The sequence below is a fragment of the Moschus berezovskii genome, chromosome 27 (genome assembly GCF_049115385.1).
Source record: "Moschus berezovskii isolate FMDL1 chromosome 27, NW_MosBer_1.0, whole genome shotgun sequence".
In the NCBI taxonomy this organism is placed as follows: Eukaryota; Metazoa; Chordata; class Mammalia; order Artiodactyla; family Moschidae; genus Moschus; species Moschus berezovskii.
In genome coordinates, this window is record NC_142486.1 from 11,266,656 (window position 1) to 11,287,052 (window position 20,397).

At 43.8% G+C, this 20,397-nt stretch overlaps 1 protein-coding gene across 8 annotated transcripts in view; it reads left to right on the top strand.

Annotated features, from left to right (window-relative positions):
• The first annotated feature begins 11,782 nt into the window (after positions 1–11,782).
• Positions 11,783–20,397, top strand: part of AUTS2 (activator of transcription and developmental regulator AUTS2) — a 1,225,668-nt gene continuing 1,217,053 nt past the window's right edge. For 4 of the 8 annotated variants that reach the window (XM_055409984.2, XM_055409986.2, XM_055409985.2 and 1 more), the window contains exon 1: positions 11,783–13,274. In XM_055409984.2, the coding sequence (XP_055265959.1) occupies positions 12,966–13,274 (309 nt within the window). In that variant the 5' untranslated portion in view covers positions 11,783–12,965. The remainder of the gene's footprint in view (positions 13,275–20,397) is intronic. The other 4 variants (XM_055409988.2, XM_055409990.2, XM_055409991.2 and 1 more) reach the window with 3 other exon arrangements.

The window sequence follows — 20,397 nt, forward strand, 5'->3', positions numbered from 1 at the left end:
TTTTTTTATGGTGAGTTACAGCTTTCTTTCTTCTTTTTCATTTTTTCCCTGTTATAGTTTTGGTTATAATATCACCATATTTTGTTAGATAAGATTGGGGTATTATTAATAGGAAATACAATTATAAACTAATAATGTAAGAGAAGAAGTTTGCAAGAGATTTTGCAGGGGGTGAAGTGCTTGATCCCATGAGATCAAGTGAGAGTGAAAACGAATCTGAGCATACCTTTTTATCTTGAAGAATTTTGCCACAATGTGTCCATATATGTTTTTCTAATGTTTCTTTGAATTATTGGAGTTAATTTTCAATGAAGGCAGAATTCTATATTAATTGTGGGACTAGTTGTTAATGATATGGACAACAACCAAATTTTGCAATAATGAGTACATTGTATAGAAGAGCAAAAATAAATAAGAGCTATAGTCACTTGTTTAGTCGCTAAGTCATGTCTGACTCTCCTGCATCGGCAGGTGGATTCTTTACCACCAAGCCACCAGGGAAGCCCAACAATAGTCATGGTGATGATCAAAGATGTGGATGAGCTTTAATGAAAGATCCCAGAAAGCAAAGGTTTTCTAATGATAGAACAGTAACTGGAATAGAGAGCATGGAAAGTGAATTGTGCCAGGGATTACATTTTAAATGGCAAGGATAATCTGGCATAGGAAATAAAACCACAAAGCAATTGATTCCATGTATTTAAGCAAGAGAAATGTAGAAGTCCAAGAAGAGTCCCTTTTTGCCTCACAAAATTATAGTAGCATATGTCTTCTTTTGTTATCTTCAGATTTCTCTAATTTATCAGATGATTCGAACCCAAAGCAGGGAGAACAATGCTCTACTGTGATGTCAGTGCTTTAGGAAAAAAGAACCAGGAATTTGAAAAGTAAGCTTTTTGCAAGTACAAAGATATCATTGTTGTTGCTGCTGGGCTTCTAGAATAACTGTGCGATTGTTAATTATGAAAATAGATAATAGTCGTGAATACAATTTGTCTTCTAATAGGAGTGCTATGCCACTAAAGCACACACAATGGAGATCACAAGAGCAATCAACAAAGTGCAGGATAGCCGGACGTGCGTGCATGTCTGCTCAGTCGTTCAGTTGTGTCCGACTCTGCGACCCCATGGACTGTAGCCTACCAGTCTCCTCTGTCCATGGGATTTCCCAGGCAAGAGTACTGGCGTCGGTTGCTATTTCCTACTCCAAGTATATTAGGACAACTTACTTTAAAACCGCAGTACAGTCAAAATATACTGTTTAGAACACAGAATTGTCTCATGAGTGAATAATGAAGTAGCCATGATTTATTAGCTTTATTTAAAGCTATCTACAAGTTGAACAACCTTTTAAAGCACTTAAAAAAAAAAAAAAAACACCTCTGCAATTTCCTGGAGCCGTGATTTCTTTTCTTTCTTTGAGCCACAGTGGTTAATCAGATTTTGGTGTTTCAGTAATTATGTCAATTAATGTATGCTGAGAGTAATTTCATTTGTTGAAATGGATATCAGGTGAATATGTAATTAGTGGAAGGTTGTCTCTTTAAGATTTGGTGTGCAATTTTCCAAGATTAGCCACAGTATGGAGAGTAGAGTTTTAAATTGTAATAATTTCTGGTTAGAGACCAAACTAGTATCTAGTTGATTTCCTGACAACTGAAGTAAAATGATAGTTTCTTCCCACCTTCTCCTACCAATCAAAGACACATTATAGGGTGAACAATCATCCCAGTTTGCCCAGGATAGTCCCACTTTTAGCACTAAATGTCCTCTACCTAGAGAAATCCTTTGGTTCAAAGCAAAAAAAGGACAGTCAGTCACCTTAATACACACATCTCACTTGAAAATAAATACTGTACTTACACAGTTTTTAGAAGTCATGGGTTTCCCTGATTGTTCAGCAAGTAAAGAATCCACCTGCAATGCACAAGACACAGGAGATGCTAGTTTGATCCCTGGGTCGGGAAGATTCACCAGAGAAGAAATGGCAACCCACTCCAGTATTCTTGCTGAAAAATCCCATGGATAGACAGGGCTTGGGGGCTACAGTCCATGGGGTTGCAAAGAGCTGGACACAACTGAGTGACTAAGCATGCACACAACATATAGAAAAGCAATTTAAAAATAAATTTCCATCCATATTGTCAATAAACTTTATATCAGTTCAGTTCAGTTCAGTTCAGTCGCTCAGTTGTGTCCGACTCTCCGCGACCCCATGAATCACAGCACGCCAGGCCTCTCTGTCCATCACCAACTCCCGGAGTACACTCAAACTCATGTCCACAGAGTCGGTGATGCCATCCAGCCATCTCATTCTCCGTCGTCCCCTTCTCCTCCCGCTCCCAACCTTTCCCAGCATCAGAGTCTTTTCCAGTGAGTCAACTTGTCGCATGAGGTGGCCATAGACAATATATAATTTAACAATTAAAAAGAGCAATTTTAGTCACACGTATGTACAAGTCTATGTCATTGATTAACAAATACATATCCTCACAAAACTGTATGTATAATTTTAATGAATCCATAAAATTGTAACATATTTCCATGTTATATTACTTCAATTCAGTTCAGTTCAGTCACTCAGTCGTGTCCAACTCCTTGTGACCCCATGAATCACAGCACGCCAGGCCTCCCTGTCCATCACCAACTCCCGGAGTTCACCCAAACTCATGTCCATCGAGTCGGTGATGCCATCCAGCCATCTCATTCTCTGTCATCCCCGTCTCCTCCCGCCCCCAATCCTTCCCAGCATGAGAGTCTTTTCCAGTGAGTCAACTCGTCGCAAGAGGTGGCCAAAGTACTGGAGTTTCAGCTTTAGCATCAGTCCTTCCAATGAACACCCAGGCTTGATCTCCTTTAGAATGGACTGGTTGGATCTCCTGGCAGTCCAAGGGACTCTCAATAGTCTTCTCCAGCACCACAGTTCAAAAGCATCAATTCTTCGGCACTCAGCTTTCTTCACAGTCCAACTCTCACATCCATACATGACCACGGGAAAAACCATAGCCTTGACTAAACGGACCTTGGTTGGCAAAGTAATGTCTCTGCTTTTTAATATGCTATCTAGGTTGGTCATAACTTTCCTTCCAAGGAGTAAGCGTCTTTTAATTTCATGGCTGCAATCAGCATCCGCAGTGATTTTGGAGCCCAAAAAAATAAAGTCTGACACTGTTTCCCCATCTATTTGCCATGAAGTGATGGGACCAGATGCCATGATCTTCGTTTTCTGAATGTTGAGCTTCAAGCCAAACTTTTCACTCTCCTCTTTCACTTTCATCAAGAGGCCTTTGAGTTCCTCTTCACTTTCTGCCATAAGGGTGGTGTCATCTGCATATCTGAGGTTATTGATATTTCTCCCGGCAATCTTGATTCCAGCTTGTGCTTCTTCCAGCCCAGCGTTCCTCATGATGTACTCTACATATAAGTTAAATAAGCAGGGTGACAATATACAACCTTGATGTAGTTCTTTTCCTATTTGGAACCAGTCTGTTGTTCCATGTCCAGTTCTAACGGTTGCTTTCTGACCTGCATACAGTTTTCTCAAGGGGCAGGTCAGGTGGTCTGGTATTCCCATCTCTTTCAGAATGTTCCACAGTTTATTGTGATCCACACAGTCAAAGGCTTTGGCATAGTCAATGAAGCAGAAATAGATGGTTTTCTGGAACTTAATTACTTACTTAATTACCCTTTATTGTAGGACATTTATGTTGTTTTTCTGTTTTTTCTCCATTACAAATGATAATGTTATAAATATCATTGTATATATAATATTCCTCTTTTAAATTTAAGAAATATAACTTTGGGGGAAAACATTCATATGGTAGAATTGTATTGACAACATATAAACATTTTTCTTTTTGCAGTTTGAGGCAGTTGTGAAATAACTTAATGTAGCTTTTTGAAAAAAAAGACAACATATAAACAGTTCAAATTATAAATGTTTTCTTCTGCTGGTTTCTTATCAGCTACCCTGTTATTTAAATAACTGTGACATGAAAATTCCTGGTCAAACGAGCCCATTCTAGAAACTGGTTAATAGTCTTATTTGGATAGTTGAAACAATGTGTTTATTTATTTGTTCTGAATGTCAGTAAATTTTCATCACAAATGAAAATGTTTCCTCTTTTTAGGATTTTTCAAAAGAATAATTTCACTTGAAGGAAAATGAGTGCACTGTGTCATCACGATTTCATAGAGAAACATCTACTGTGTTCCAAAATTGACAGAGGCATCAAGGACACAGAAATATTACCAAGTCATTTTTGAAGACATATGTTTGGTAGGAGCCAATTTTTATACTAAGCCTGACCAATGAACTCTCCCCTGATGCTTCCCTTTAGGATTTGTGAAGTAGAAGTATGAAAAATCTAAAACTCAAGTCCTCTTCTGTATTGTAACTAAAAAACAACAGCCTGAGCCTACAAAATCTAAACTTAAATACAGAACGGATAAGTCATCAAATCAGTTAACATTTATTTGGGTAACTGCCATCGCCTGCCCAGTCCCTATCTGGTAGAGTTTATCAAGTGATAGAAAAAAGTCATGAGATATGTGAATTAGAAAATTATAGAATAATTTTAATTAGAAAATAATAGAATAGTGTGGTAAGTTTCCTAACAGTAGTGTGGAAAAAGAGGGTCGTGTCTCCTTGTGCACCTGCTTATTTATTTTTTAGTGTGTATTTGGCTGTACAGTCTCAGTTGTGGCAGGCCAGATCCTCGGTCTTCATTGTGAGTTCCCTGATCCGGGATCAAACCCAGGCCCCCTGCACTGGGAGTGAGGAGTCTTAGCCACTGGACTACGAGAGAAGTCCCAACCTGTGTATTTATAATGACAAAAACTGTAAACAACCTAAATGTCTGTAGACAAGATATAAATAAATACATTATGAAATAATCATACACTGGGATACTAGGCAACAGTGAAATGAATGTATAGGAACTATATGTATCAATGCCAATAACTCTTACAAATAAAACATCGAATATAACAAAGCAAGTTTTAGAAGAATAGATTTAGGTTGATATCATTTATGTAAATTTTGAAACATGCAAAAGAATATGTTGCTTAGGGATACTTCCAATGAAGCAAAAATATACAGAAATGCATGTAATGATAAGCACGGAATTCAGGATAATGATCCTCTGTTGGGAGGGTGGGGTAGGGGGAGGCGGGCTAAGGAGTGGAGAGGGAGGAAGATCCAGTACCAAAGGAGATACATAGGAGGGTTCAAGTATTTTGGAAATATTTTATTTCTCAGGCTTCTGGGAGAGTACATGATTGTTGATTATATTATTTTGAAAAATATAACAATACATTGAGATATACATAAATCAACGTGCCACATAAGCAGAGAAGAGGCTGCTGATTCTGAATGGAAGCAGCAATCTGCATAAGCTTTTTGGATGAGTTGGCACTGATGGATAAATTGGTCTTGATGGATGAGTAGACATTCAGTAAGTCCAGATGGCAGGAGAGGAGATTCTGGGGTGATGGACGAGCATGGGCAAAGGCATGGAAATGTTCCGTGCAAGAGATGACTTAGGATGCGTAGAAATATATACGCTGGAATAAAGGAAGTTAATAAAGGAGGTCAATACTGTAACTGGGACCAGACCGTCAAAGACCTTGAACTGAAATGTAAATAATTTCCTAGGCTGAAATATAAAATAATGTAAAATAATTTACTAGGCTTTGTAAATGTGCGTATATGTATGTGTGTGTGTGTGTTCAATCGCTCAGTTGTGTCTGACTCTATGAGACCTCATGGACTGTAGCTCACCAGGCTCCTCTGTCCATGGGATTTCCCAGACAAGAATACCAGAGTGGGTTGCTATTTCCTTCTCCAGGGGATCTTCCTGACCTGGGGATCGAACCTCAGATTCTTTACCACTGAGCAGGCTGTGTAAATAGGTGCTTGTAAATGTGTCTGGACTATAATTTATTATATTCTTCATGTAATTCCAAAGGATTGGTAATTTCTTCAATCAAGATGTTATCTGAATCTGATCCTTTTAGATCTATACTGCTCTTCAAATAAAAATAAAATCATGAACCATCACCAGTCATCTACCAAATCCAATTGAGAAACTCATCTGAAAGTTCATTATGGTGCTAAGTCATGTCAGTCACGTCTGACTCTATGCAACCCCATAGATGGCAGCCCACGAGGCTCCCCCGTCCCTGGGATTCTCCAGGCAAGAACACTGGAGTGGGTTGCCATTTCCTTCTCCAATGCATGAAAGTGAAAAGTGAAAGTGAAGTTGCTCAGTCGTGTCAGACTCTTAGTGACCCCCTGGACTGCAGCCTTCCAGGCTCCGCCGTCCATGGGATTTTCCAGGCAAGAGTACTGGAGTGGGTCGCCATTAATCAGTAGTAAATACAGAGATCTCCCATTGGTAGCATTAAAGAGTCATTTAAATTTTTTCTTATGATTATCCATCAATTTCCCCACCTGACCATGTCAGTGACTCTTCAAGTAGAAAGGATTGCCCTGAGAAGGGATGGGAAGATGAACTGGTTCTGTGAAAATCTAAAGCTTGTTAAATTTGCCAGAACTACCTTTCTTGTGACCATCATTTGGTCACCAGCAGGTATCTTTCATTGGCTTCGTGTGGCAGAGTCTGAAGATTATGGGTTGATCAACGTGTCAGTCATCAGGGCGCACCTGCAGAGATGATGAACGTTTATTATATAATATTATGAAAGCAGCACAACATATAGCAAATTGAACTACATGTTTTCTCCCCCCACTTTTTTTTTTTTACATTAAAACTGCAGTTTGAAAAACAACTTCCAGCACAGAAAAGAATTAAAACAGCAGGTGATAATTAGGGCAAAGTTACAACAATGTTACTGCTGATGGGCTACCTGTCAGTTAATGCAAGCTATCACTTCTCCCTAGGAATCGTTATTATTAAAAACGACTTATGAGTGTTAAAGAGGGACATTAAATGTGTTAGTCTCCTTATTTGCTCATTTGGAAACGGTGTAAAGTTAGGTCCATTAACCAGCCTAGTTCTACCTTGGTCTCAGGGCAGACAAACACACAAAGTATGCAACTGAAAGTTATTAACGACCAAAACATAAACCTTAGTGCCTTGAGTTAAAAATCAATTTTCCTAATAAATTAAACTCAAGCATTATACACCAGTATGTAATATCAAGAAGAATGTATTAATGATTGCCATGTTGGCAGAGTGCAAAGTGCAAGACTTAGAAGGATATAAAAATTTAGTAATTTAGAAAATCTGATACCAAAAAATAGCTACTGCTGCATTGGGAGGCTCAGAGTATAGTTCAATTGTTGAGCTATAATGGTATTCTCTGACTAGTCAAGGTTGAATGTTCAAGATGTAGTTTGAGTATTAATCATTGATTCAAATAAAAGATTACACAACTGGAGAGGCTCTCCTGGGTTAACTAGTTTATTCCTGAACTCAGATGTAAGTTTTTTCCTTTGTGTATTCCAGAAGTACTTGAGTGTCTTCCCTGCTAAACAAGCAACCTCTTTTGGAATTATTTTTTTTAGCTTTACGCTTTATCAGCTACAGTCTTTTTAGCTAAGAATTCACCTAAGCTTTTGCTGATATGCCTTACCAGCTAATTCAAGCTGCCCATTTCAAGTTTAAGCTTTATCATTTCTTCTGCCTTATAAGAAATCTGATAATATGCTATGCTTTATTTTGGTTCACTTGCAGTATTCTCTCGTATAGTCACACTTCATGGCATTGTGTGAATAAACCATAGCTTATTTATCCATTTTACTGTTGATAAGAATTTGGGTAGTGACATGAAAAAGATGAAGTATTATATAAGTACTCATATGTACATAAACAATATCCCCACATAGAATAGCATATGCTATTTTTAATGAAAAAAAAATTTTTTTTGCTGTAATATAGCAATAATGAAGGGTAATATACATAGAGAGGCGTGTAATTTGATGAAGTTTTACACACTGAGCATACATGTGCAACCAGTACCAAGCCCAGGAAACAGAACATGACCAACTCCCAGAAGCCCTATTTATGGCCCCTCTCAAGCATTAGCTCTTTTCAAGGGTAACCACTAGCTTCATTTCCAATAGCACAAATGAGTTTTGCTTGTTTTTGTACACAACAAACTCTCGTATGTCTCACTTTTTTACTTAGCATCGTATTTATGAGATTCATATATATTACTGCATTTAGAAGCAAATTGTTCATTCTTAGTGATGCATAGAGTCCCGTTATATATCCCCAATTATTTATCTACTTTACTATCAATGAACATTCTGGTTGTTTTCCACTTTGAGGGCTATGATAAATAATGTTGCTCTGAGCTGTTTAATAGATATCTTTTGGTATACATTTGATATTGGTATATGCCTAGGAAACGAATTTCTGGGCCAAAGCATTTTCATGTGTTTAACTTTAGTAGACACAGTCTTTGATCTCTTGAGGAATCATTCTGAGGAAGGCATTTTAGTATAATCATTATGAGAACAACTTTTGGAGTCACTCAGACCAAATTTAGTTTATCATGAAAGAGTCATACCACTTTGTGCTTAAATTTCTTAAGCTTCAGTTTACTTACCTGTGTAATGCTGCCGCTACTGCTACGTCGCTTCAGTCGTGTCCGACTCTGTGCGACCCCATAGACGGAAGCCCACCAGGCTTCCCCGTCCCTGGGATTCTCCAGGCAAGAACACTGGAGTGGGTTGCCATTTCCTTCTCCAATGCATGAAACTGAAAAGTGAAAGTGAAGTTGCTCAGTCGTGTCCAACTCTTCGCGACCCCATGGACTGCAGCCTACCAGGCTCCTCCGTCCATGGGATTTTCCAGCCTAGAGTACTGGAGTGGGGTGCCATTGCCTTCTCCTACCTGTGTAATAGGTATAACAGAATCTTTCTCAAAATATGAGAATTAAATGAGATATTTATTTTAATGCAAGTTAGAACAATGCCTGGCACATAGTAAGTGCTTAGGTTATTATATGGTGGTTGTTAATCATTAGCTTTTACAACATAGACAATATGGAGAACCTGAAACAAATATGGGCAATATAATCCACAGTTTTAATTCTCTGATGGAAGAAAATCGAGACTCTGACCCAAAAGGCATTACCAATTCCAGGGAGCATTACACTTGGACCCTGAAAAAAAAAATCATTTAAACATTATCCCAAAATGCATTTGCAAATTACTCTTGCCAGAGGCAAGGTTCTTGGATGCAGTGCATTAACATCCATTTTTTCCCCCTACCAGACTTTACTCTTTAAAGATAAGACTGCCAAGGGCTACTCTGGAAAGTCACTAGTATTATACTTTTTATTATATTTGCCAATTTCACACTTCCCTCAACCCAACCCCCAAAGTTGTTGAAAAGTGACTGTAAGGACATTAGCTCCTAGTTTTCTTTGTAACTTAACAGTATTTATGTTCCACATTCTGAAAAATACTAAAAATAAGCCCAGATGCTTGCTTTAAATGACAGAGACCTTGCCCTTTTTTTTTTTTTTTTCCTTTTCTAGGAATGTGCTTGATAACCTCAGGGTGGATTTCAGCAGCTGCTGTGACAATGCCTGAGAGTTACCACAGAAGTTTCACTGTGTACCAAGGTACTGTTTTAGCTAATGGTGTTAGGGGCAGCAGATTCAGTTATCTTAGGTAATTTTGGAAGGTGGCACCCTGTTCCTGATAAATTGCATCAGGTCCCATTTATCAGTTACTAGTTTCAAGAAATTAAGCAGTCAGTCTACTTTTAATAAGGCCAGAGGTAGACTTGAAAGGGGACTTCCTGAACATTTAATTGAACCTCTTTTGACTTACAAAACTAATTATTCAACAGTCTTGCCCAAAGTCAAATGGTTTGTTTTCGGCACAGACCTCAAGCTAGAGTCTTATTCCCGGTTTATTGGTTGCTCCCCTTTGCTCTTGCTTCTTGGTGGTCACCATCCCCCTATTCTGTCCTGTCCCACCCTCTACCTCAATTTCATAAAAGTCCATACCTAGGGACTTTTGAACAAGTTATGGGGACTGAACAAGTTGTGCCTTAAGGGAATGACCATTGTCATTTGAATTAAATTGTCTTAAGTGCAAGGTGAGTGAGGTTTTTCTGCTAGAACATTAAGATCCAAGAAGGAAGACCTTGTCTGTTTCTGGACCACTGTATTCTCAGAACCTGTGCCTGGTACATAACAGACCCTGATCAGTGTTAAAGAAAAAAATGAATGAATGCATCTTGGGTACATCAGGTTGTCATGTCAGTTTGTCTTTCCCCCCTCTTTACAGTTGTACTAATAAAAAAGTGCATATTTAGAGTCTGAAGAGGAGAAGTCATGAACAAAGCGTCCGGTACGGTGCCGATTTATTGAGGGCAATTAAAAAACTTCGGGTCATTTTCCTTTTCTTCCTTCCCAAGTGTAGGGTACTGGGGGTATGGGGTGATATGCCATGGTGTTTATGTGCCTGGACATAAAGTGACGTGGGTATCTAACAGGCTGGGGAGAAAGGACTGTCGACGTTTTTCTGATCCGTATCAGAAATTCCAGTGCCCCGAAAAATGTACAGCTATTTTACCTAGAGAGGCTAGTCGCATTTGTTGATTGATTCTGGGCTGCAGTCAACTCTTAATACAAGTTTTTATAACCATCAGCTACTTTGCGGCTGGATGAAGTGCAGTGACAGGAAAAGCGGGGTCCCCTCTCCCTCCTCCACAAATAAAGGAACTCCTCTGTGGCAGGGGCTGCGTTTTGCGAGTCTAACGGGTACTCGGTCAGGGGCGGTCCCCACCCCTGCAGCCCCGCCTCCGCGCCCTCGGAGGCGGCAGTCGAGGTTCAAGTTCGGTCCCTGGACGCTCGCTCCCCGCTCCGAGGCGGCTCGCGCGCCTCTAGGCTCCCCCCGCCCCCCAACCCCGCAGGCTAGGAGGGCTCAGAGGTCATTCGGGTGCTGGGTCACTCGGCCACTCGCTGTGCTACCACGTGGGAGAAAAGTTTCCAACTCTGCGGCGGGGCCACCCACCCAGTGCCCCCCAGCGGAGCAGAGGCCCGCACTTCGGCACCCGCTCGCTTTTTTATCGCTTGCAGTCGCAACCCCCCATCTGGGGGACTCCTCCCGCGCACCCCCACCCCGTAACCCTTCTCTGAAATCCCTCCTTCCCTCGCTGCTCAAGTCGCCCTAGGAAGACACCCCGGGGGCCTCTGGAGAAGGCCGCCCGAGCGCCTCCCGCGGGCCTGGGGTAGGGGGTCCAAGGACAAGTGTCCCGCGGAGCGCGCGGGGGGCGCGGAGCAGGGCGCGCGGGGTAGACTGGTGACAGCGGCCCGCACGGCGTCCCCAGCGCGACTGGCGGGAACATTCCGCGGCTCCCACGCCCTCGCGCGCCAACTCTGGCGGGTCGCAGTAAGCCCCTCGCCAACTGACCCCTCCACGCCCCCAGGCCGTCCCCACGCCCAGCTCCCGGCTCGCCTCCGCCCCCAGTGCGCAGGCCCGGCCGCCCCAGCGCGCATGCCCTGGGCTCGCGAGCGCGGCCAGCCCCCAGCCTTGAGCTTTCTACACACTCTACAACTGGGGAGGGGGCGGGGGCGGAGGGAGCCCGGCCGGCCACGTGATCCAGCCGGCCGCGGCCGCGGGGGCGGGAGCGCGCGCCGAGCGAGGCGCGGGGAGGGCGGTGCGCGTGCGCGCGGCGCGCGCGGGCGGTCGCCGGGCTGGGCTGAGGCGGCGGCGGCGGCGGCGGCGGCGGCGCGGCAGTGGGCCGGCCGCGGAGGGGGAGGAGCGGGAGCCGAGCGAGGCGGGCGGGCGGGCGGAGGATGGGGCCGTGCCCGGGCTCCCGCTGCAGCCGCCCGGGGACACGCCGTGCACCCTCCGGCTCGGGGCTCTCGCGGCGGCATCTGAGGCAGCGTTAGCGGCGGCGGCGAGAGCGGCGTCCCCGGCGCTTCCTGGCCGCGCTTCTCCCTTCAGGCTGGGCGAAGAGAAGAGGCAGCGGCGGCGGCGGCGGCTCACCGGCGTCTCTCCCGCTGGAGATTTCTTTCTGCTCTCCTCGTCGGCTGACTGACTGGCCCCCTCCCTTTTTTTGAGGAAGGGTGACCTCTTGTTTGGGACTGGAAAAAATATTTCTTTGAGGTGGGGGGAGGTGGGTGGCAGCGTCAGGGGCTGCTTCTTCTCTTCTTTCATCTCCCTTTCCTGCCCCCTCCGAGCCCGAAAAGCAGACCCCACAACTGCTCCAGCATCCTCCTTCCCTTCCTCCACCGCCTCCAGTCTCGCCCTCTCCCCTCCCAATTATTTCATTATTATGCTCCCCTCTCTGGAGGGTCTCGTCCCTCTCGGGTCGCTCGGGAGCCTCGGCCTCCCCTGGACGCCTTTCTTAAAAATTTTGGAGCCAGGGAGTGAGTTTTCTCCGAGGCGTGTGTGAGAGGCGGCGGGGGTGTTTTCCTGCGCGAGGGGCGGGTGAAGTTCATTGCCCCCACTTTTCCCGCGACCTTTTTCGGACCGGATTTGGAGTCGCGGGGGGCGGGCAGGCGTTTTCGGGGGGCGGGGGGCGCGGCGGAGAATGGCCGCGGGGAGGGCTCCCCGGAGCCTCCCAGTCTCTTGATCAAAGCATTCCGCTATTCTGATTTATTGCCTGCTTGGTGAGTTATTTTTTTTTTCCCCCTCTAAAGGAGACCTGTGTGTTCAGCCATTACTTTGCTGGGCGCTGCTCACAGGAATCTCCGACCCTCGGTGCTGTGGGCAGCCCCGCACTTGGGCTCCTCGCCTCTCGCCCTCGCTCCCGTCCCCCCTCCCTCTCTCCGCCCCTTCCCCCTTTTCTTTCTCCTCTCTTTCTTCCCCTCTCTCCCTTCTTTCGGCCGCCGTCTCCCCCGCGCCCTCCTCGGGGCGGAGGGAAGCCGAGAAGGGGGAGGGAGGGGTTGGTGTCAATTTTTTTGTGCGGCCGCGGCCGGAGCCTGTGGCGGGCAGGCGGCGAGCGGGGAGACCCCGGCGCGGCAGAGCCATGGATGGCCCGACGCGGGGCCATGGACTCCGCAAGAAGCGGCGGTCGCGGTCGCAGCGAGACCGGGAGAGGCGCTCCCGGGGCGGGCTGGGGGCCGGCGCGGCCGGCGGCGGCGGGGCCGGCCGGACCCGGGCGCCCTCGCTCGCCTCGTCGTCGGGCTCCGACAAGGAAGACAATGGGAAGCCCCCGTCCTCCGCCCCGTCCCGGCCCAGACCCCCGCGGAGGAAGCGGAGAGAGTCCACCTCGGCCGAAGAGGACATCATTGATGGATTTGCCATGACTAGCTTTGTCACTTTTGAAGCGCTGGAGGTAAGGGGGACCCCCTCCCCCCCGGTTTCCCTTTATAGGCACGACCCCCCTCCCTCCTCGGCTGTGCTCGGCTCTGCTGCCTCCCCCCGCCGCGCTCCGGTCGGTCTGGCTGTCTGTCTGTCTAGGCTGAGGTCTTATTGTTGGGGGGGAGCTGGGGGCGCGGGTAGACAGGCAGCAGGAGGGAATCGCCAAGCCGTGCCTGGTCTCCTGGTTCTCCTGGTTCTCGCTCGCCTTCCCCCTGTGCCTCCTCCCCGCACCCCCTCCACAGCAGATGGGCAGAAAGAAAGGGGTTCAGGCATCACAACAATGCGCCCCCCTCCACGGAGAGCTCTGCCCCTACTCCTTCCTCCTCTCCCTCCCCAATCATGGCTTCTTGGCTGGTGGAAGTCTCTTTGCTGGGTTTGGGGCGCCTGTGGACGGTTCTCTGTGTGCTTTCTACAGAGCCATATGTCCCTGTGTGTGTGTCTGTGTAGTGTAGACCTTTCCTGGCTGTCCTCGGGACCGGAGACTGACGGGGTTTTGTGGTTCTTTGCCTCCTTCCTCTACCTCTCTCTTTTTCTTTTCTTTTTTCTTTCTTTCCTTTTTTCTTTTCTTTTTTTGGTGAAGCTGGGGAAGGGGGCGTTTTCTCCTGGTTGGGAGAAAGGAGGGAGGAGGGGTGGGAGGAGAGGAAAGGATGGAATATCTTTCAGTATTCCGTTCGGGGCTCTATTACAGAAAGGGTTAATTGTAATATTATCTGTACACATAACATGCACATGTGTGTGTATATGAACAATTCGGTTAAAAGACAGAAAAAGGTACACCAGGGAGGACGGGTGGAAGGAAAGAATAAAATCCTAGCTGGTGTCTGAAGGGCTTGTCACCCAATTGTCCCTCTCCTTTTCCTTTTTTTGTGTTTTCTTTTCTTTTCCTTTCTGATTGGCTTTGTGTGTGTATATATATCTATGTGTGTCTTTCTTTATTCCTTGGGCACCTGCAGCGTTGATTTCCAAATGCACATTTTCCTGCCAGCTAAAGGGCTCCTTGGGGGTGTTGGTGTGGGGGGGCAAGTAGAGGGAGATTGTCCGGGGGTCAGAGGGAAACTCTTCACCTGGACGGATCTGGTTTGATGCTGTCATGGGTCACTGGCCTGTATAAATGTAACCCCCTTTTCTCCTCCCCCACCTTCCTCTCCCCACCCCCAACACACCACACACACACACACAGGCGCTTGGAGATTCTGCAGAGTTGGTCCAGCTTTCTTAAGCACAAAACCAAGATAGGAGTTGGTTTCTAGGCTTTCCTGCACCTGATGTGATGGTGTGAGGTTCCTGAAAGAAACTTTTCCCTTTCCCTTTGGTTTTTGCTGTTATTGTGGTATTGTTTGCAGTGCTCAAATGCAAGCTTTGTTGATGACAGCTTAAATCTCACATGCAGTAACTGTGCAGGTTTAGATTGCTGTGTGTGTGTGTTTGGGTGTCAAGTTTAAATATTTTTGAAAAGGAAGCCTTCCTGTTAGGGTTATTCTTTTCTGTTTGAACTGCTTTTTGGTTGGGCTCCTGGTGGTTATGGTGGTGGATGGTGGCCAGTGGTTGGGGAGGAATGGAGACTGGTGGTGTTGGTGGCGATAGATTTTTATGTTAGTGATTGAATCAGTTATTCTCTGGTTCTAGAACTGGTACTTTATTGACTAAAATGGATCTTACATAGTTCTTTTGAGTGTTGAGGCTCACCACTTATTAGGATAATTCTAACTGTGGCTTCAACTTTGCCAATGTGGGAGGGTACTGTACAGTGTGACCTCTTTCTCTCTGTCTCTCTCTTGCTTTAAAGTAGGAATTGAAATGGTAGTATGTATTCTAGTATGTGAATTAGAAAATGCTGCCTAAAATTTGATTGTTATCAGTGGTTGGTTTAGGACAGTGTTTGTAAGAGCTGCTTACAAGTGGTTGTGCTTCCAGCATGGTTATCCTGGGCTCTATGTGGCCCCTCACAGTAAGTAAGCAAGAGGGGCCTGCAGATTTCCACAGACCTTTTTGAAGGTCAAGTAAAGATAAATATAACCCATGCAGTTATTTTTGGTGGTTTTACTTTTAATAAATACTTGATGGGCTCATTTGGCTTCTGAGAGAAAATGTGCCCATTCTAGTTTCTTTTGGGTGTAAAAAACTTCTAATTTTTAAAGAAGACCAAGTTTGAAGTGTACCATTAATACTATTCTTTTTCTTGCTGTGATTATTTTTCTGCTATTTTTCTCAATTCAAAACCCAGGTTACTTTGGTTAGCTGAATATTATAATACCTTCATAACTGAATATCATTTGCATATCTCTGGTTATAAAGGTCTAACTTTTAAAAAAGTTTCTTTAAACTTTATAGAAAAGTGTAAACATATCCAAAAATACAGTATAACGAACTGCAAGGTGCACAAACCACCTAGGTTCAACAGTTGTCTTTCTAAGTGGTAATGACTCAGGGGAAAAAAAAAAAACCCAAAAACCCACCCAAACCCATAATATTATCACACATAGGTGAATTAACAACAGTTCCCTAATATCAAATATCTTCACATGCATTTACGTTTTAAGAGTCCCAATTTTTGTAGGAAAGCTGCAAATACACTTTTCAGGTTAATAAAAAATATAGTGGGGAATAAAAATCATCATGTATGTCTGGTTCTGTGGGACAACATAGATCTCTTTGCGGCTTATCACATTTGTGTCCGTGCTTCATAGTCGGGCATATGTGTGTGTCGATCATTAAAATATCTGGTGTCCTGTTGTCCTCAGTTTGGAAGATTTACTGAATTATCACTAAGAAATGTCAGGGTTTGTTAGGAAACAGGCAACTAAACTATGAACTTGGACAGGAATGTATAATACAAGAGTGCTTGTAAATGTGAAGAATTATCATATAAGAATTCTCCTAAATACATACTGTGTTTTTGTGTCTAGAAATGAAATCAGTTGTCACCATGGATCATTAGAGTTGCTGCTAGCATGATGTTGTGATAAGAAACCAGAAATATTGGCTTGTGCAGCTAGGCTTTTAAACTTAGGCTTGATTCAGAGCAGTAGCTAGCAAACTGTGGAGTGTATACTTTTGGTGTTAATGGACACATCATTTGACTCCATGGTTTGGTTTTTGTCTTGAGTGGCTGATTTTGACTTCCCTTTAAAAAAAAAGAGGCTCCTAACTCATAGTGAAATGTCCTAATAAAATTGTTCCAGACTAATGGTTTTACTCATAATACTGGAGGAAAAATAAGAAACTTGTCTAATGAGAATCATAATTTTTATGTGGATTTATTTTTCACTCTTGTTGGATTCTTATATAAAATGATGAAAGCTTTGGACAGAGTTTGAGAAGTCTCACACTTTATACAGTGAAACTGGCAGAGGTAGTTTCGTATTCTACAGGGACACTTGTCTTGAGTAATTGTGCCCTGAAGTTCAAGTATGTGATTGTGAAGAGTCTTGTGATAGAAGATAAGAGGGTAAGTGAGGAGGCTAAAGTTGAACATGGTGTTCTTTTCATTATGTATTTGAGCAGCAGTATTATCATTTGGTATGGTACTATTTACTTGAATATTCTTTGAATGAGAGTGACTATCCCCAGATATCAAACCTCATTAAAAAGTGGTTTTCAGCAAACAAAGTATAAATGGGGATGTTGGGATCTAGTACTGCCAATGTACCCTCATGTGCCAGATAATACTGCCTTTCTGTTATTTGCATTTTTATTTCTGTGTAATCTTGATTAGGAAGCCATGTGAGCACTATGGCTGAAAACCTGCAAATCCATTTTTTTCCCCTTCACTTGGCTGTTGTGCCCTGGTTTCTTAGGGAGCCTCCTTATATACAACTGACCAAGGGACGCAGAGATAAAATGGGAGGGATTAGCAGACGGGAGGCCAGTTGGAGCTTTGCAGGCTTGTGAAAATGAAGGAAGACTAATTTCTGGTGGATAGAGGATCAAACCAAGACTTTCATGGGGTCTTCATTTCCTTTGTGTTTCACGCACTCAAATGCCTTATTCCAACTAAGTGCAGTAAGCTTTCAGAGAAGGAATAGTGAGATAGGCTGAAGTATTTGAGAAGGTTTCCTGGAGAATATATATATGGGTCCTCATAGGTTGGAGAAGGCAATGGCAAGCCACTCCAGTACTCTTGCCTAGAAAATCCCATGGATGGAGGAGCCTGGTGGGCTGCAGTCCTTGGGGTCGCTGGGGGTCGGACACGACTGGGCGACTTCACTTTCACTTTTCACTTTCACATATTGGAGAGGGAAATGGCAACCCACTCCAGTGTTCTTGCCTGGAGAATCCCAGGGACGGGGGAGCCTGGTGGGCTTCCGTCTATGGGGTCACACAGAGTCGGACACGACTGAAGTGACTTAGCAGCAGCAGCAGCATAGGTTGAAGTGATTTGGATAGACAGAGAGTGGGGATTGGGGAGGGGATTCTGAGAAGAGGGGGTGGTGAACAAGGCATGGAAACAAGATGAGTGACTAGGGTTTGAGGGGCAAGAAGGGGCTGTAGAAATGAGAGCAAAGTGGTTTAAGAAAAGAGTGCTTGTTTAGAGACCCACCTTCCAGGCCAGGCTGTCCTAACTAATTGAGTGACTTTGGGAAGCTACTCTCTAAAGGAATCCTTTTCTTTTTCCACAAGTTGAGAGGTTTAGAGTAGTTTTAAAGCAAAGATACCCAAGCTAGAAGGAAACATAGTTCTCCAGGTATTCATAGGTTGTGGTCCAGACCAAGAAATGCGATTCTTCGCTCAGTTGATTTTGGAACTTGATGGGCCAGACAGAATTAAATGGGTAACTTGTTCTGCAAGGATTAGAAATCTGTTGTAATGTGTATGTAAGTTTTGAATATTAGAGAAAGAGATGTGATGTGTCTTATTTCCTAATATTTGACCACAGGGAACCTTCATTCTTGTCATTGCAGTTCCTAATCCATAATCTAGTATGGGAATTGCTGGGAGAGATCTCAGAGCTCCTTTCCAGATCTTGGAACTTGATAATCTCTGAGTATGTTGGCTGATGATAGACAACTTGAAAAACCAAGCACAAAAGTTTGAAATCAGGGTGGAGGCTGCTGCTTGAGTGGGACTGGCAAGGGGAGCGTGAGATGTAAATAATGATGAGTAGTCCGGTTCTCCTCCTTCCTTTTCGTGCCCCGTGTCAGCCCTTTCATTGATTGTTAGCAACCCTACCATGAGGTGAATATTGGTGAGTGGTTTTCTTTAATGGTTCTTTCAATGTGATCGTAGCCCAATTCTAATGCTCCCAAGCTACCTGCCAGCCAGAGGGAGCTTTTATCCTATCTTGGTTCCTTCTGGTTTCTTCTGTTGCTGCTTTTTGGCAAGCTGGGAAAGAAGGCTGGATGAGAAAGGAGGTTGACACTGATGTTAAAATAAAGGTTTAAATTATCTGCCTTTCGCTTGCTTATGTATGAAGTGTTCGTTCAAGAAAGGTCAGAACCCTTCGTCTGTTGTGGAGCTGTGTTTTTGTTACGTCTTTCCCTTTCTATCTTGGAAAGTTTGGGATGGTACTGGGAAGTAAATGGGTCAGTTCCAGCATTTCACTTTGGGCAGTTTGCATAGCTTTAGGATCTGAGGCGTTCCTAAGTGCCGAGAAAGTTTATAGAAGGAAAAAGGACTGTGAATAACGTGCTTGGTTATGAAGTTAAGTATTTTACTGTACTTAACTGAATTTCAATATTTCGCTGTACAAGGCAGAGCATCATTTCAGGAGTATTTATGTGAGATGAGGTAGAACATTGTGATATGGTGATTCCATGCACCTTGTGTTAGCTGTTGAGACGAATTGCTTTATATCTTTTTTGGAAGTAGACAGGGTATAAATGAATCAGTAAATTTAAAAACTGAATCACAAGAGTTAGTGATTAGCCTTTGATCCTTTCTGAGAGTGTTTTCTTCTAGCTTTCACCGTTGAAAAAGGGTTAAAAAAAAAAAGAACATTCAATATGATTCTAGGAGAGTCAAGGAGCATTGAGGTGATAACAAGATTCTAAGACCCTGTGCAACATTTCTGTTTGCTGTCAAAAATAAATGACAATTATGTAGTTTGAGAGAATGTTAGGATTAGAAATAAAGTCCCCAAGCTTAAAAAAAAAAAAAGTAGTTGAGAGCAGCTGCTAAAGAATAATTTAGGTTCCGCTTGCTAAATTTGAAAACCTTTGGACATAAGGTCTGCTGCACTTTTTGATATGGAATGAGCAAGTGAGTGTGTGAGAGAGAGAGAGAGTGTGTGTGTGTGTGTGTGTGTAGAGGGTGGATGGTGGGTTAGTGTTTTTACATTTTATTACACTAATGTGCTAAATGTAGTCTAACTTTGTAAAAGTGCCTCATGCTATTTTTTCTCTCAAGAAACAACACTTTTATCAGGGTCAGGATTAAAATCAATATTTTGTTGATATAAGAAAAAGGTAATGGGATAGCAGTTATTCATTTGAGAAAGTTGTGGGGAAAAAGTCAGATTTAAAAATTCTCAAATAATTGAAGTTTGGAAGACCAGGGTGGGAATTAATCAAAACGAATTTAGGGACATTTAGCTGGGTCAGAACAAGTTTTTCTTACATAATGTGTACCTGTTCCATGAATCGATAAATGCAGATTTTTCTTTCCTAGAAGTGGGGCATAGAGTTAAAGGCTGTTGAGACCATGAATTTGTGTTCCTTCTTCCAGATTTGGACTGTGTTCTTCCTTAATTTCTTCTAATAAGCCTTCAGGGCAGAGGGTGTACAGTCACTGCCTTTCTTTCTAAGGTCACAGAAAATAGGTTCCTCTTGATGCTGTTAGTGACTGAGGAGGGGTGGTTTTCACTTCGTCTGGGTTCCTTTGCTTGCTTAGGAAGAGACTGTGATGGCTCAGGGTGCAAAGAATCTGCTTGTAATGTGGAGGCGAGACACAGGTTTGATTCCAGGGTTGGAAAGATCCCCTGGAGGAGGAAAATGGCAACCCACTCCAGTATTCTTGCCTGAAAAATTCCATGGACAGAGAATTGGTAGGCTGTAGTCCATGGGTTTGCAAAGAGTCGGATATGACTGAGCAACTAAGCACAGGCAAGCACAGGCTTCTGTGTGTCAGTCCTTTTCAGTCTCTGTTCCATATTTTGCAAG